The sequence below is a fragment of the Falco punctatus genome (assembly GCF_963210335.1).
Source record: "Falco punctatus genome assembly, chromosome: Z".
In the NCBI taxonomy this organism is placed as follows: Eukaryota; Metazoa; Chordata; class Aves; order Falconiformes; family Falconidae; genus Falco; species Falco punctatus.
In genome coordinates this window covers 67,807,613-67,825,903 of record NC_137586.1, presented here as the reverse complement: position 1 = coordinate 67,825,903, position 18,291 = coordinate 67,807,613, and the positions used below count along the sequence as shown (strand labels likewise).

General features: G+C 39.9%; 1 protein-coding gene across 4 annotated transcripts in view; it reads left to right on the top strand.

Annotated features, from left to right (window-relative positions):
* The window catches only part of LVRN (laeverin), a 50,865-nt gene extending 33,127 nt beyond the window's left edge, over nucleotides 1-17,738 (top strand). For 2 of the 4 annotated variants that reach the window (XM_080372423.1, XM_080372421.1), the window contains 8 exons: nucleotides 1,037-1,092; nucleotides 2,385-2,538; nucleotides 3,435-3,529; nucleotides 4,235-4,342; nucleotides 8,152-8,322; nucleotides 10,413-10,553; nucleotides 11,769-11,844; nucleotides 13,295-17,738. In XM_080372423.1, the coding sequence (XP_080228549.1) occupies nucleotides 1,037-1,092; nucleotides 2,385-2,538; nucleotides 3,435-3,529; nucleotides 4,235-4,342; nucleotides 8,152-8,322; nucleotides 10,413-10,553; nucleotides 11,769-11,844; nucleotides 13,295-13,441 (948 nt within the window). In that variant the 3' untranslated portion in view covers nucleotides 13,442-17,738. The other 2 variants (XR_013924928.1, XM_080372422.1) reach the window with 2 other exon arrangements.
* Nucleotides 17,739-18,291: the final 553 nt, after the last annotated feature.

The window sequence follows — 18,291 nt, the reverse complement described above, 5'->3', positions numbered from 1 at the left end:
TTTTTTTGGTTGGTTTGGAGTTTTTTTGGTGGAGATTTTTCTTAAAAGTTACAAGACACTGTAACTCAGAGTAGATTTCATCCCATCTCTGACTTGCTGTAACTTGGGCTGAAGGCAAAAGCAGTACAGAACAGCCTGTACCTGTGGCTGTTTATGGGTTTGCATTGAACGTTGCTGAACCCTGGAGTGTGCCAGGGGCTTGAGTAGTAATGTCAGCTCATTGGTTTTGGCAGCAACAGTGAGGTTTGTTTTCAGCATAATAGTAACCAGTGTAGTCAGATGACTTCTCCGCAAGGTCTGGACATGAGGCAGATCAGAGCATGCAGTGTGGTTAAACCTTTTTATGGCCCACTGGCTTCCTTTCTTGAAGGCTTTTTCCCTTCACAGCAAATCTAAGCCAGCAGAAAATTAGGTGTGACTTGGGGCCGTTTGTTGGTGTCAGTCAGTGGGAAGGTTTGCTCAAGCAGTGGTCAAGCCAAAGGGGCATGGAAGCAGGGAGGAGGTGAGGAGGCAGCAGCAGTCCTCGTGAGAGCACAGTCTGTAGGTAGGGGTTCATGAGGATTCCATGCCTCAGTCATTTAATTCTTGATAATGGCAGACACTCTGCTCTAGACTACTCTGAGTATGCATTCCGAACTGAAGCCTCAAAAGGGAAAAATATACCAAAATGATATAACTAGGATATTTTTAGGAAATGTGGCATTTCTGTATTTTAATTTTTGTTAAAGCTTGCAATTAAGAGGGTTCTCAAGTTCCATGCTTGATGTACTGTAGCTGTATATTTTTATATTTATATATATAAATATATTATGTAGCTGTGTATTTCTGTATTTATATATATATATATAAGCATCCCTAAAAGCACATATATAATTTAAGCTTAAAATGCAGGATCCATTTTATGATGTTTTCTGGAAGATTTTGGCTTAGAAAAAGTGGTTGGGGCTAGTCTTATCCTTCTGAAACACAGTAAAGATTTTTTAAACTCTTAATGACATGTTTAGATCTATTAATGCTACGTGAATGTTCTCTGCAGGTTATTCCCGCTGTCAGCAGGTTCCAGCTGATAGATGATGTTTTTGCATTGACACAGTAAGTATGTTCTGAATACGTCATAGAAAATTATTAAAGTACATGATTACATTCAACACTGCTACTTCTGCTTAGTTTGTTCCTACCCATATGTGCCTCATAAGAACAACATGTTCTGACAAAATGGTAGGGAAGTTGTTTCATCCATTCTTCTGTCAGTGCTGAGTGATTTCTTTCAAAATTTCTTTTAACTTTTGTTCCAGCTCTTAGGAAATATTTTAAATAATGGCACTGTCATGATTTTTTTAGGCACTAACTTACTTTGTTGTAATAGAAAAAAGATTCTGAATGAACTTTCTGAATTTAATCTGTTCTGGGCTCTCTCCGCTATGCTGTCATGCATCACTCTTAATACCTCTTTCATTTCCCTTGCTGGTGGACGACTCAGTTGTTCATGCCTGTGGTACTAGGGAGTTCAGTAGTACTGTAGGGAGCTGAAGAAGCAACAAATACATCTGTGCCTCAAACATACCAGGGATCCCAAAAGCATCAGACACCTATGATGTGGGAGCTCAGGGAGGAGTGGCCAAAGCATACTACCCCCACTCAGAGCTTGTGGAGGTCACTCTGAAAGGAGGAAGTAAAAATTCCCATTCCTCCTCTCACATAAATGTCTTTTCTCATAAGAGAGCTTGAAACTAGTGTTTAATAAGGAATGTAATTGTCAAGTGTAGAACTGTGCTCCTGTGTAAGTACACTAGAAATGTTTTTGTCTAGGAGGGGAGGGGCTTGAATTGGAATTTAACTGGGAAAAATTAATTCCATGCTATTTCCACACTGAAGCACAGAAATACCATGCCAAAGTTAATTCCACTAGTAGTGTGCATGTGAATTAAATTGTTTGATTTTTACAATAATGTATATTCCACAAAAGAAACTGTAATAAAAATGTGCTGTTTAGCAATAAAAATGCAAATGTATTATAACTTAAAACAGTGCACTTTTTCTTCATTTTGTCCTAGCAAGACTGATGCATGCTGTAAATATGCCTGTAATGTATCCTGCAGACACAAGAAGAATATGGTCTGCACACTGCCCTGCTTACTGCCATGACTGTCCTAGTACTTTCATAGTGGTGCTGTGCTCTGTAATAAATGTTTTGAGAGTTCAGGTCTTAAAAGAACCATTGTTTTATATTTATTTTATTGTTTTCATTATGTTTTCTAGGTCACTCTCCATGTAGTATCTTAATGTTTTATTGTCAGTTTCGCAAATAAACAGGTATTCGTGGTAGGTAACTAATGGGAATAGATATGCTCAAGTATGAGGTTTTTTTTTAAATTTTCAAATAGGTTTGGATATGTTCAGATTGAAACAGCGCTTGAACTAACAAAGTACCTTGCTAGAGAAGATGAACTTTTCATATGGAATGTGGTATTGTTAAACCTAGTACCCGAGAATTTGGAAAGTACTCTGAAAAACTATGAAGTATATCCACTTTTAAAGGTATCACCTTTTTTTTAGTTAGCAAAGATAATAGACCATTTAAATAAATCAGAGTAAAATGAATGCTGTTTAAATTCTGATGACTATGATGGGTCATTGTTCTTGTCATTCCCTTTGCATGATTTTGTCAACTTTTTTTTAAATAGGAGGTACTTCTTTGTATATATTAGTCACTGAGAAACGTCATTGAATCTTGAACACTTCTTATTGTAAAGCAGAAATATATTCACATTCCTTATATTAAGCTTGATCCTAGGTTTTTGTAAAACTGAGGATCTGGACAATACAGCTATCAGTCAGTAGTAAATAATCAGTAGTAAGTAATGGGAGTAACACTGCTATGTATAAAGGGCATATAGTATGTATGTGCTCAATGGTTTGTACTGTCTTCCAGTTCATCTTCATGGAGAGAAAGAAAGAATTGGGTTTGGATGCTAAATTAGATTATTATCTTTCATATTTGAGCTACCTGAGGTGACACTGTCTTATTTATTTCCCTGACTTCTATTTGAAAAAGATTTCACTTGTGTTTAAAGTACAATCCAACAATAGTAGTTCTCTTAAATTCTAAAAGTAAAGGCATATTTAAAATATATGAGAAGAACAAGGTATTTTTTATTGAGAAGTTTTGTTTCATTTTCTCTGAGTGAGCATTTTTCTTTCATAATGAGTTCAAAGGTCCTAGTGATGTGAAATGTTAACTTCCCAGTTTGAACAGATGTACAGGTGTATTAAATTTTAGAGCAAATTTATATGCTTTATTTTAATGTGCTGAGTTGTCAAGAAATTAATAGTGATAAGTATTTAGGATAAATCTGAGTAAGTAAATAAAACCACAGTAAAATAAAAACTCGCGTCTAAATTAAAGTATTTTTTTCTTTCCCTTCTTTTAAAAGAAATACCTTTTAAAGAGAATGTTGCCAATATACCATTATTATGCAGGTTTTATTCGTCAAAATATTGATGCTTTGGAAGATGACTATTTTGCTCAGTAAGTATTTGTCTTTTCTCTAAAGTTTGTTCTGATGTGATTGATACACTGCCGTTTGCCACTGTATATTTAAATAGGAGATACAGGAAAAATGATCTCATTCATTTGGATGTAATGAATTGTTACTTTGACTCTCCTATAAGTGTGTTATTTATGATGATACCTCCAATGAAGCTGCAGCATCAGGATAATCTGGGATATTTTCAGTCTATCTAGTGAGCATCAAAGATAATAGATAGATCCGAGTGGTAGCTTTTTTTAATTGGAGAACAGACTCAACAGGCTACTGCTGGTTGGAGTAAAACTGACAGCAATGAACTGCAGATGAAATTTATGGATCAGTCGCTAGATCTTTAAAATACTTAATCTTGCAAGACCACTGTGGCCAGTCTTGAATGCTGGAGTGATTTGGACTAGATGCAACTAGTCTCTTAAAACTACCAAGAGGGATATAAACCACACAAAAAACGAAGAGAAATTATAGTACATTGGTAGCCTCACTAATGTCCGTGAATATTGATGTCAGGAACCCATTATTGATAGTTTAATTTTATACGTATTTTAATTAAACCTCAACTGTTTCTAGTAGAAGTTCTCATGAGTTAACAGCATCATGTGCTGAAACTGTGCCTGTCAGGCACAGCTGAAGTACTCCAAATGTGGAATACATATATTTTATTTTTGCTATTTTGGCTTCCCTTTAAGAGTGTATTTGGAAAAACTTTTTGCAACAGCATGCTGGCTGGGCCTCCAGGACTGTTTGAATCTGTCATCTGAACTGTATGCTAACTGGATGGACAACCCTGAGTACAAGTAAGAATGATAATGTGCTCTTAGAGGTGTGCATGTGTAAGTGAGGTGGAAAATTAAAGAGATCTTACATGGGGGAGGCAGAATGAAAAAGGCTCCTGTACAGTGCTCTTTTCCTTAGCAGAATGACAGAACTGAAGCACAACTTTGCCCTCCGCAGCCCCGCCCTCCCCCCCACCCCCATTCCCCAAATCCCAGCTTGATGATGATTTCATAATTCTTGCTTTCTACATAGACCATACAGGCTGAAGGATGCAGATTTTTGGCATGAAGACCAACATGCTTAGCCACATAGCAGATGAACCTCAGATTAGGGCTAATGTCCCATATTATCCAGTCCCTTTGCTGGAGTACAGCTTTAGGATTATCATATGTACCAACAACATGTGTACAACATGTGTATAAGCTTCCCTTTGCAATACTGAAACAATGTTTGTATGATACAGGCATCTGCCCATGGTAAGCCCATCAAATTGCTTTGCATGTTCTGTATTCACATAAAGAGGTGCTGGGAACAGCTGTCAGTCTTATGTTGATAGTGGAGCCTCCTGGTCAGGTTTCTGATCTGTGAAGATGGAGTCAGGGCTCTACCAGGATCAGACTTTCTGTATTGGAGTATTGCATTGTTAAAGAAAATTTACGATGTATTGAAATTCTTATTCTCTTTTCTTCCCTCTTTCTTTTGATGTTTTTCTGTGCAATAGTCAAATAGTACTGGGACCGGTGAGTGAATATTTGAAGTTTTTGTTGTTGTAGTTGTTATAAATATTTTGTTGTTACTTATATCTCTATATCTCTGTTGATATATGTAGCTGGGTAAGTAAACTGAACTTGTACTTTTATGTTTCTGTTTTTTTTCAAATAGCTTTGTAGTGATCATCCTCATAAAAACCGAATTGTGCTTTGCAGTTAAACTGAAAAGTTTAAATAGCCTAAGTACATTCTGTTATGTTTCAGAGAGAATACTCTCACTATCCCACATGAGAAGCAACAATGCTATACTGAATTCTCAAGCTCTTTTCAAAATAATCATTTCCCCTATTAATAATATTTGAAATATTTTTTTTCCTATTAGGATACTACATACCTTAGCTGAGTTGAAGAGCTGAAAAATCTGTGAAATATATTGGCTGATCTGGTTTTCAATTAGATGGAGGTGGTTAGTTTCACTGTCCTTCCTGGCATGAAGAGAAGTTCAAAGGGACTTTACAGCCTCACACTTCACATGGCTATAAGTGTGGGAAAAATGCAATTATGAATTTTATTAAGTGAAAAAAATGATCATGTTTTAAGGAAAAAAAACATAGGGGATAGGACACTTCTTAAGTTTCAAATGACGGATCATCATTCCTGTTCAATTAAAGAGGGGACTTTTCATATGCTAGATAGAAAAGGAAAAGGGCGTAATAAACTTTTGACTCATATTTCACAGACAGATCCCTTTAGATGCTCTTTAGTTCTCCACTCTGAGAGCAAAATTCGTAACAGCACACTACAGCGGTTCTGCCACAGGAGGAACTCAGTAGGGTTCTCACATCTGTAGAAGGAAGTAATGCTTTTCCCTTTCAGATAAGGTGACTGACTTTCAGCTGAACATTTCCAAACAGTTCCTGGTAGATCTTAACAGGACTTGATACAATGCATTTGTATGTGGTCCATGGATGTAACAAGCAAAGAGCAGTGATTCCCAGCCAGAGTTTTACTCTTTTTTGCTTATAGGAGTGAAGTGGAGCTAGCTAAATTAATGTATTCTCCGTGGTGTTGTTACTGGCTTGTCTTCTTTCGAATGAAGGAAATTAGTTTAGGGGGAGGGACAATGTTGCTGTACATTTTAGTTTTCACTAAAAGTAACCATATACTGCTGTTGCTCTCAAAAGTTAAGAAATCATTATGTCACTTCTGCATTGGCTCCATGAAAATGATGTAAAATTATCCACCCTTCTTCCCAGCAGCTTTGTGCGTTTTCCCCAAGGTCCAGAAATGAGAGAATCCTGGCAGGCCAGTAATATCAAAGCACACAACCACTCCCACAAAAAAATACCGAAAGTAATAAGCCCCACCCCTCACCTAATATAACCTCAAGTTCCAAAGTCCCTATGGAGAACAGTGGACTTTCTCTATGAACTATACAACATAGATGACTTCAGGACCACCATAGATGTCACCAGGCAGTAGACTATTGTCCCATAGTAGGCTGCCCGTACAGCCTGCCTTGAATGCTGAAAATCAGAGCTTCAGCCAAATGCTACACAGAGCTTGTCTATTTGCTCTTCATCCACAACAACTTTAGACTCAGTAACCAACATTTTCTTGAAACAATTGGAACAGCTGCAGTAGCAAGATAATAGCTATATTTTAGCCAAAGCTGCTCTACCCTGTTATTACCCTAACATGGCCTCTTTCTGCAATGTTATGATTATTAAAAAAATTACTAGACCCTGTAACTCAAAGATGATCTGTCATAAAAGTATTCCTTGCAGGACTTTTCTTTGCCTTGATACCACTCAGTCCCAGTAAGCATCATTCTTAGCAGCAAATCCATCATACTGCAGCACTTATTCAGGTAAATGAAGCCAAACTATTTTTTACACTAAATATAATACATGCCCACACTTCCTGTTATTATGCCAGTGAAATCCCCCACCCACATCTGGACTATCAAAATCCCTGCCTTCATCTTACATTTTCACTTCTCAATGAGTGATGTCTGTCATGCAGAACACCCAACCCTCTCCCTCATTCCCACTAGTCCTTCTTAATTTCCAGAGTTTATAATTTGCCTCTACATTTTGCTTTGAAGATTGCTGTCACATAGCCTTTTTTTCTGACTAATAATGTCTCTCTTTCTGCTGGTATCAATCCCAGTTTTCTCTGGGATGGTCTACTGAAGCTCAGAGGAATTTTTCTCAAGTTATATCTAAATTTGAATTTGCTGTTTCTGGTTTTGGGCCTGAAGAATGGCTTTTGTGATCAGAAACTTGTCTGCTTTTCCAAGTCTATCTCCTGATGTAATGGAAGATAATTTTTACACCTTTACTTACAGTCTTGGTTTTATGTAATACTAATAAGATTAACAGATTAACATTGAGAAATTGAACATTTAATTTCTATCAATGGGACCCATTCTTCTACAAAGAATTAGTCCAAAATGCCATCAATTTAAACTGTTCTCAGATAGCCTGCATAGTAGAATACATTGCTATCACTGGAAAGCACTGACAACGTCTTAATGTCAGGGACACATCATTACCACAGCAGAAATTTTCTGTTTAGCCTTTACACATGCAGTATTGCACTGGTAATGTTTGCATTTAGTGTCTGTTGTGCAATTCATTGCCATGTTGACGGCTCTCCCCTGGGTTGCAAGTAGTAGAGGCTGCCTGTTGCGTGGATAAATGTCCCTTCTGTTTCCATTTGTACTGCACATGGCTCTTCCTACTGGATGCCTTCACCGAAGAAACTTTGAAAAATCCTTTCTGGGATGATGCTTATATGCAGCTATACACTTTTAAATGGTGAGATCCATGTCCTAGGCTGTGAAGTGAAGGGGTGGCATTGACACTGTATGTACACAAAATAGCTTGGTCCAACTGTTCTGAAAAACATTTTCGGTTTACCTTTAAGCTGCATGCTTTTTAAATGTTTTAATCAAGAATAAAGAAATCAGATTTCCTAGTGTTATTTAGATTGCTATTATATTTTTTCTTGTGAAACTTTTAACTGTAAAGAAACATTTGTTTTCAGTTATGCGTTAACTGCCTGTTTTGACTTTACAACAATACAGTACCTTTTAATCATATTTTGCTTTGCAGAATTCCCTTTCTAATTAAAAGAACAGTCTGCTGCTATGGTGTTGCAGTGGGAAGTGACAAAGAATGGAATTTTGCATGGGAAATGTATAACCATACCAACTCCACAAAGGAAGATAAAGACATCCTGCTGTCTGCCATGAGCTGTGCCAAAGAGTCATGGTTACTTTACAGGTGACCTTGATAAAGAATATCTTTGTGTATATAGAAGTAAATCATAAGAACATAAATACTGTACTGTGTAAACCTGATGAAGGTTTACCTACCTCAGAAGCATGTGTCTTATGTACCACTGGAAGAATCTTAAGAGTTTTCTTACAGAGAAAGTATGATAAACAGGGCAAACACAAATGATCCTTCTGCAGGTACAACATTCCAGATGCTGGTGATCACTGAGAAAGGGATTTCCTGAGCTAGTAACTAGTGTGTCATGCATAACACTGAGCCTGTCTTCTGTTGATGTATCTAGTGACATTTTTGAACCAAAATACTTCAGGCTTTATAGCAGACTATGGCAACATATCCCATAACATTATTGTATGTAAAAAGACTTCCTTTTGTTTTTTTTAAACCTGTTTTGTAATTTTTTTTTTAAAATTGGAACCCATTGGCTGCCCTTACCTTCTGCACTCTCAGAAACAGTAATTATCATATTTACTTTGACATTTATCCTTACTATTTATTACTTTATATAATTTCTCCATACTCCTTCTCCCCTGCTTATTGTGTTTCCAAACTAAAGTGTCATAGTCTTTTTAGGCTCTGTGTGGAAGCCAAATCACCCAGGCTAAGGGCAAAAATAAAAATAGACTTACTAGCAAGCTGATCAGCACTTGAAGTGCAGGCTCACACTGAAATATTTTTTAAAAAATTTCCAGCTTCATAAAATCATAGAATCATTACAATATCCTGAGTTGGAAGGGATCCATGAAGATCATCAAGTCTAACTCCTGACTCAGTGTGGGACAACCTAAAAGTTAAGCCATATATCTAAGAGGGTTGTCCAAACACTTCCTGAACAGAGTTTGGTATACTGTATTTATTACCTTCCACTGGCATCTGTATAAAATCTTTTCACTTCATCAGGAAAATGATGTTGCTCGTTGATTTCTCTAATCTGTCATGCCCACATTACTTAAAGGATTTATCAAGGGACAGAAATTTGTCAGTGATGGCCTAAAGAATGATCTTCCAAGATTTGGCATAAACTCTGAATTTGGTCTAAAGTTCTGAAAGTAGCAGAGAGTTTTCTCCTGCCAGCCACCTGCTCTTGTGATGGCAGTCATTTGAGAAGACAGAACAGATATGCCTAAGAAGGCAAGATGGGTTGTGAAGGGGTGTCCAATCAGCTATGCTGATTTTCCACCTAACTTATGGTTCTTTACTGACTTTGTCATCAGCACAGGGTAGCGCTGGTCCTTGACAAGCCTTAGTAGTTAGTTGATGAGCCAATCTATTTTTCTAAATGCCACCCTGAAAGTCCTTTGGGGTAAGGACCGTTGAGCTGGGCTTTTCCTGGCCCTGAGTATATTTGATCATTCTGTTAAGCATGGCTTGCAAATGGGAGAAACCAAACTCATCTACTCTACCCATAAACCAGCTTCCTGCAACACGCTATAAGAAGGTAACTCTTCAACAGTGCTCTACAGCGCTCTTTGGAAGTAGGAGCATGCGAGGTGATAGATTGAGGCAACAAAGAGAATAGTTACTTTTTCAAGACATTCAGACACTCACTGCCGCTGACATTATTGGCTGGTAGTTCCTAACATACTTCTGAAATCCTGCCTTAGCCCTCATGAAAGCATCCAAGGCCCCTTGTTATTGGGTCTTGCTATAGGGGACCCTATAAACAAGTCCACTTTGCATAACAGAGTATCTTACCGCTGGCTTGCTCTCTAGGCTCCATTTGTGTCACAACAAAGTGAGTCTCCAGAAACTGAGGAGCAGTTTTCCATTCCACTGCGTTGTCTGGTAGGAGTGGTTGTCTTTCTGTAACATAGATAAGAAAAGCACATATAGCCACCTGGTGTGCTACACCCTCGTTTTACTGAGAAGTGGAGAGTTAGTGTGCAAGAACAGGGGATTTCACCAATGTAAGGACAAAACCCGAGCTTAATACACAGCACAGAGTGACACCAACTTTGGTATAACGTTCCACGTTCTGGTATTTGTTGAAACAGGAATTTTCCCGAACTGCGTGATATTTCCAGATCATCACTGAAACAGCAAGTGATAGGTTCAATTATTACCTTCTTTTCTTACAGATACTTGCACTATGGACTCAGTGGTACATTATTTTCTTCCAATTGTACTTCAATTGTCATCTTATATGTGGTGACTAAGGATATTGGGTACCATATAGCCTGGGAATTTGTTACGGAAAATTGGCCACTTTTAAGTGAAAGGTATGGTAAGCAACCAGCTTTGGCTTCCCTTTATTTCTGTGGCTCTTTGGCTTCTTCATGTTTGAGCTGTAAAGTGCAGGTGCAGGTTTTCCTTCCAGAGATGGCTTTTTTGTAACGATTGATGCAGTTCCTTAAGTATGCAGAGCAGAGTTTTCAGAGGATTCAACTATGATCAGGGCTTAATGTCAAAGAAAAGCTCATGTCAGACACACAATGCTTTAAAAATTAGTCTGTTCATGACTGTTTAATTGCTTTTAAGTGTTAAATTTCCTGGAAAATCTGACTCTAGAAATGGGCTTATCCACTAGCATTTCACAAGCATGGCTGTAAAATGCCAGAGTAAGTTTGTAACCTCTTTTCCAAAGGGAGTATGGAAAGGTGGGGGATTGGAGCAAACAGGTTTACAGATGCTGTAATACCACCACAGTATTATTTCCTGACTTAAGTCCTAAACCTCTCCTGCACTGATGCAGGTAAACTGCAGATGAGCTTGGGTTACCTGTCTCAAGCAAAGAAAGAATGTTGATGTCTGTTCAGAGACTTTGTCTCTTCTTGGCAATGGTGAAAAGCAGCAGGGCTGTGACAGTACACTCCTGCTGTGTGGCAGGTGGTAAAGGAGTCCATTGGGAGCCATTAGTGGCAGCACACCCAAGACCAGCCATCTGGGAGCATTCAAATGTGTATCTTGATTCTAACACTAGAAAAGGCAAGTTGTAGCAGATTCGTGTCAAACCAGCTTGTTCCCTTACAGAGCTTTTCTGTGTTCCATACTGGTGAGAAGCTTGCTGGGAAAGTGATTATTTTCAAACTAAAAGAATAGTGTGGACATTAACTTATACGCCATCCTCAAGATATCAACAGAAACCACCAGTTGTTAGAATTGTTATTAGTTAGCCTTTCTAGCCCAGTTTGGTATGGGATCACAGAGATTATCCATTTTAAGCAAAGAATTCATATTGCCAAAGTAGAAATGCCAGTTCTTACTGGGAAGTGAAAATAAAGGGTAATGAGTGTGCTTCATCTTGCTCAAATGCCTAAATTGAATGTTAATAACATTTCATTAAAAGGGGAAAAAGATTGCACAATTGCAAACTTCAGTTTAGTTGGTATTTTCAGCATGGTAAACAACTAAACAGTGGGAGTATTTTCAAATGTGATGAAATCTAGTATATTTGCTAACATGCTGTTTGAAGGACCTTTATCTCAATTTTACAGGTACGGGAAGGAATTATTACATGATGTATTAAAAGTCATGGGCAGATTTGTCAATACAGATGTACAGATCCAAGAGGTAAATCAGAGAAGCAGTTAGTTTTAACTTTATTGCCTGTTTGTAAATACTGTTTTTTAAAGAAACCATAGAATGTATTGTATAATGTTGCTATGTTGAGACATTCAGAAAAATGAGACTTCCTCATATGACCATTCACCCACAGCCCTGCAGTCTGTGTGTGCAGTTGGTTGTTAAGCATGGCGTTAAAGTGCGCTTTTGTGCAGGTACGGACATCATCCTGCTCTGTGTGGTTGCAGTGTAAGAGGTTGCCTGCACGTGTGACACAATTCTTTCCTTTTGACTGCAGGGCAGCCCAGATGAGCCCATGAACAATACTTTCTAATTGGGCTGCTGTACATCTGGAAAAAAAGGATGGGTTTTGGGAAACCTGCTGAAAGGTGGAAAACTGTGGGAGGTGGCTGTAGGCTGACTTATTTTATTCCTCACATTAATCCACATTAGTGCCTGTGACAAATCATTAACTATCACTTTTCATTTCATACTCTTTTCTTGTTCTTTTGCTCCTAGTCCAAGGCTCCCCAGATTCTTTCCCAAAATATTATTTTCCTTTCTCAACAGCTCAGCTTTTGCGCTGTCTGCATGTGATCCACATTTCTATGCCAGCCCCAAAACTGCTGGTATCTGTTATTACAAGAAAAATTTTGCTTCTTCTTTTTGCTGTTGATTGATGCATGCACACAGCAAGTAACTGAGTAGGGATGCTTAATGAGGACAGCAATTCAGAGAGTTATCTCCTAAAATCAAAAAAATCTCTTTTCAACATTCATGAAAACCTTCATTCATGGAAGGTTTTTCAACTTTTGTTCTTTAGGAACAAGTTAACTCCCTGGGATGGCAAAAGCAATAGTGCAGTGCCGGCCTTTAAACTAACCTTCAGGTTTGGAACTCAGTCCCAATAAATATTGTCAAAGTTGTCTCATTTTCCTCCTTAAAATCTGTAGAGATCCCCTGTGATGTCTACAGAATACGCATCAAAAGTTGGGCTGCTGGCATGTTACATTGCTGGTTGTCATGCTGACATCTGTCTCATTTCTTTTATTGTTAGTTTTCTACTCCCCCCTTATATTTCTTTGCTATTCTTCAGTCCTCTCTTCTCTTCCACTCATTAGACTGATAGGAAAAATTTCTTTTTCTGTGATTGTAGAAAAGGCAGCACAAGAGGAGGACTCTGCTACCCAGTTAGTCCTAGACACTGTGTGGTACCACCCGTACTAGTGAAGTTGGCTGCATTTGAAAGGATTTTTAGAGGGATGGCAAAAGGGCGCATTCCTGATGTGCAAGGAGCTTTCCCACCTTAGTGTAAATCAGTAAGCTTTCCCCATTCCCTCTTTAGTCTCTGCTGTCTCCCCCTTCTCATGTGCACTTCTGTCTGAAGCACGTGTCAGGCACACAGTTGCTTGCTGCAAGTGAAATTATGTGAACTAGGCTCATGTGTTTATTTCTTCAGTTGCAGGTTTTTTATAATGCTACACTGGAAGAGGATGAGAGAGTGGCTACTACTCTACTACTGGAGTTTACAAAATCTGAAAATTTGGAAAGGAGAGAACTGCTAATCAAAGTTGCCAGCTGGTTACAGAAAAATGTAGATGATTGACTTGGAAAACTATTTCCAGTGTATTTCAGAGTATGTTTATTAGCATTTTGGTATTCATTTTAAGGTGTAATTAAAGGTAAAGCACATTTTTATGAGTCCTGTGTTGTCTTCCCAACAGGAAAGTTTGACTAAAATAATTCACAAAGAAAAGATTCAGCAAAGGAAATGAGAGATATATTTTCATATTGTATCTAAATTAATTTCCTACTGAATGAGTTGTTAGCAGGGATCGATGCATTGCTAATAATAATCTAACATATAGATACAGTCCTAAATCCTTTGGGGTTTTTTGAATATCTGAATGAAAGGTATGGTACAAGTTTGTGGCAAAAACACATCAGGAAGCTGGAAATGTTTTATATTCTGTTTTGCTTATGATTTGTACTGTGATCTTGGGCAAGCCATTTAATCTGTCTCTCTCCACTTCTATGCTTGTAAATTGCAAAGAGGACAATATTTTAGAACAGCGCCATGAAACATAAACTTGAGAATGGCTTCAGAGCTGTAGGGAGGAAAGGACCAAAGAAACCTTAGATTTTAATTGCAATAAATCAATGTCTTGTCATTCAAATTTTATTTTTCTTTAGCAGATCTGCACTTAGTATGCCTACATTCACATTTGTGTTTGATTAGGAATGTGCTTTTGAAGATACCCTCCCAGTTGTCTCTGTTTAGCATGTTTCAGCCCCCAAGGACAGTCTTGGAGTGTGTGAACTGGATTCTTTTTGGATGAGATTTATCTGAGATGATGAGCTCGTGGTGTGCAGCTGATAGATACTGCCATCTGACAGTCATTTTGCCATAGCCCTAGAATACAACTAAACTAACCCCTCTGGAATATCACCAAGCGCTTCCATTCTTACTGCACTGAGCTGCTTGCTAATGTAGACCTAGGGTTAATCATGCTTATGCAGCATTTTGGCATTGACAGACAGACAGAACTCAGTCCATTAGTATTAGCAAACTGTACTGTCTTGTGGTTGAAAATGTATGGGATACTCAGTCCATGCAATTTACTTATTTGTGGGTTAACAGTATTATGGCAAAATTACTGTACTGGTGCTCAGATTAACATAGAAAACAATGTTATGTGGGAATGCAGGAAACCCAAGAAGTTAAAGTACTGAACTATGAAAAGATAAGGAATAAACCCCAGACTTCTTAATACAAATAATTTTTCACTGGCACGCTCTAAACAAAATTGTTGTGTTGGCAGCAATGAATCTTCTCTGCTCCCTGCAGCTACAAAGAAAAATCGTAACTATTTTGAGACTACCTAAGGATGCCTTCATTGTATGGGAATTACCAACTGGTGCAGTAGGTTTGTGCTGGAATCATTTGACCTCTTCAGCATTTGATTAATTTAAAGGTAGTGCCAAAGAAAATTGTGTGCAGTCTTCATCAAGTTGATTCAGAAAGCAGAGGAGGTCATCAAGGCTGTGATGAGTTAGAGAGGTTTTGCTTCAGCATTTTCTGTGAGTCCCACTAGTTAGTCACTGGCTCTGTGTGACTCACCAGATGGGCTAAGCAAAGCTCAAGAAAGTAATTTTTGCAGGATTTATGGACTAAACTTCCCACAACAGCATTTTACCCCTAAGTCCAGTATGTCCAAACCATTTCCTTCCAACCATGAGTAACCACTCTTCCTTTCTAACCCCTCTTCCTTATTATTCTTTTGTTGTCTTTTTCTACTTTCTACGGAACAACACAGTTTGAAATGCCAATATGTAAACAATTACTAAAACAATTTTAAAGAAGAAGTTAGTTTCAAATAATGGCTCCTGACTAATGTGTGCCTTTTGGCTGACATTCTGTATTGCAGAATAGCAGCACAGTTTTCATGGCAGAGGTACATGGTGAAGGGAATTGCTAAGCAAGCTGCCTGAGCAGGAGCAGATCTGAGCTGCTGTTGCTTACAGAGTCCACACATTTGCACCTGGTGGCACCTAACATGTGACGGCTGTACAATGGCAGTTCTTGCTGCTGTTGACCACAGATATTTGAAGAGTGGCAACTGGGAGATGCAGCAAGGGAAGAAGAGGTGCACAGGAGGAATTCAGGGTGAGCTAGGAAAGCTGCTGTATTGCAAAGGGAGTTGGGGTATGTCCTGGTTTCAGCTGGGATGGAGTTAATTATCTTTTTAGCAGCTAACATGGTGCTGTGTTTCGGCTTTGATCCAAGACTTTTCAGTTCCTCAGGCTTTGTTAGTGAAAAGGCTGGAGGGGCACAAGGAACGGGGAGAGGACACCACCAGGTCAGCCAACCCGAACTAGCCAAAGCACTATTCCATACCATGGGACGGCATGCCTGGTATATATACCTGGGGGGTTGGCCAGGGTGGGGGGATCATTGCTCAGGGACTGGCTGGGCATCGGTTGGCAGCTGGTGAGCAGTTGCATTGTGTACCACATGTGTCTTTCTTCCTTTCCCTCTGGATTTTATTCTTTCCCTCTCCCTTTTCATTATAACTGTTACTGTCATCATTGATACTATTCTTTCATTTTTATTCTATTTCAATTATTAAATTGTTCTTATCTCAACCCTCGAGTTTTACATTCCTTTCCAACTCTCCTCCCCATCCCTCAGGGTGCGGGGGGAGTGAACAAGTGGCTGCGTGGTACTTAATTACCAGCCGGGGTTAAACCACAACAGGGTGAAAGGAAGTTCATTGAAAATGAGTATGAGGACCTCAGGAAATGAGCTTTGACAGTACTGACACAGACTGTGTAGGTGTTATGGGACGTGTCGTTGTGAAGATGTGTGTGTATGGGGCAATTTCCAGCGAGACGAGATGTGTCATTGATAGACAGGATGCATTTAGTAGGCCCTAAAGGGAGAAAAGGGAGGTATCATGGGAAAAGACCATTTTTTTTGCCTCAAGTCCAGCTCTCTGCCTTGAGAGTGAGGAAGTCAAAAAGTCACACTTGTTCTGCCTTTACAGCATGCATGTGTGACAGGCCAGGAGACTCAGGGAGCTGGCAAGGATGGGGAAGAGATTGGGCAGTGGAAGGAGTGAGGGAGAATTAGGACCTCAGGAAGAGGTGGAGGGCTTACCCAAGGTTGGAAGGGGTAAAATGTTACAGGAAGTTTAGTCCAGTATAGTTATTAAAGGATGATGAAAAGCCATGAGAGGGCCAGGGGTCCAAAGAGGAACATTTCCTCAGAGAAACTCAACCTGAGGTATTTTGAAGGATTATATTGTATTCTTTTGGATCCCCTGTTGTTCATCTAGAACAGGGCCAGTAGCCTCTCAGGTGTGTCCCTGTCCCTGTGCTGGTCACCCGCAGCTCCTTATCAGTGCCCCTGCCCTGGCATGAGCTGCCCACAGGCCACAGTCACCTTGGAGGCATCCTTCCTCTGTCATCAAGCACCTTCTCCCATGTATGTATCTCCAGCTGTCCCTTCTTCCACGTGTCTCCTGCAGTTTGTTTGCCTTACTTTTTTCCTGCCCACCTACTGCTCTTTCTTAAATACGTCTGAGCAGTGGTGCCATGTGTTACCTTGACTTGCTGCAATTTTGGTGTGTGATGGGCTGGTTTTGTCCCTTTCTGAGCTGGCTGGACATCGCTGTTAGTGCATGGAGCAGCTCCTGGCCCAGCAGCAGCCCCTGCTGCCTAAGCCCAGTGCTGATCAATACAGTCCCACTTCTACAGCCACCATCACCAGCTGCCCCACAGCCCACAGCTTCCAGCTTTACTCCAAATTTCAGGGCTGGACCAAGAAATCCTGTGTCACTGCTTGTCCCCCCACTGCCCTGCACTCTCCCTGCAGTTTCTCCATCACTGTGAGCCATGTTGTTCTCATGAGAAAGAGAGAACTCAGAGCTGTTCAAGGCAAGGTCCCAGAGCACTAGCCAGCTGCTCCTCTGCACCTCCTGGCACAGGTGCCCCACCCCACCCATGCCCCCTTTTCCTCCCTGGCACCCCAAGGAGCCTTCCAGGCAGGTGAGGAGAAAGCAGCTGGCTATGAGGCCTGGGTGGTCAAGGTGTGAGCGCCATGCCACCTCAGTGCACTGATGGCACACACAGATGAAGTGGATGGAGCAGCCTGCTTCTTTCAGCATTGTTTTAAGTCCCAGAAGGGTGAGCATGTGGTAGGGAAAAAGGCACTGGGGCTAAAGTACCTTAAATGAACAGACATGTGGCCTTGCTACATTCCTGTTGTGCAATGACTCACAGAGGAAAAAAGAGCTGTCATCTCTGCATCCCCTGGCCCAGAGGTGCAGGGGCTCCACTGGAGCCAGCTGTGATGGATGGACCCGACTCCTTGACCTTTGGTTCAGACTCCAAAGGCAGTAAAGGCCTACCTTGACCTTTGGTTCAGACTCCAAAGGCAGTAAAGGCCTAGGCTGTAACTGGGCCAAGAACTTCTCTAGTTGCAGTCTGTTCTCTGAAAGCCCATGCAAGGACAGGGTGACATAGTGAGCACTGATGCATATGAACTTGGAAACTGGAACACTGACCATGTGATTAACACAAGAATAGCAGGTGGTTCTTCCAAGACTCATTTGTCAAGGAACAAAGGAAGTTGTGAGTACAAAGGAGTCTTATGCTTACCTTTCCTGTAACATGGAATTTGACTCTGAGCCAACTACTTTGTAGCATAAACATGACAGCCTAAGTGAGCCACCTGCTAAGCAGTTGGCTGCATGGTGGTGATCTCCCCTTGAGATGGGACACTTCTCAGGGTTACTCCTTGAGGCTGAGAGACCCCTTAACAACTGCAGACCAACGTTATACATAACCTTGTATTACAGCGCAGTAAGATTTTGTATGGGTAGTTTTGAATCATTACTGTATCCTCTGTGTACTCACTCACTATCTGTTAAGTTTCACTTTTACAGTATTTTA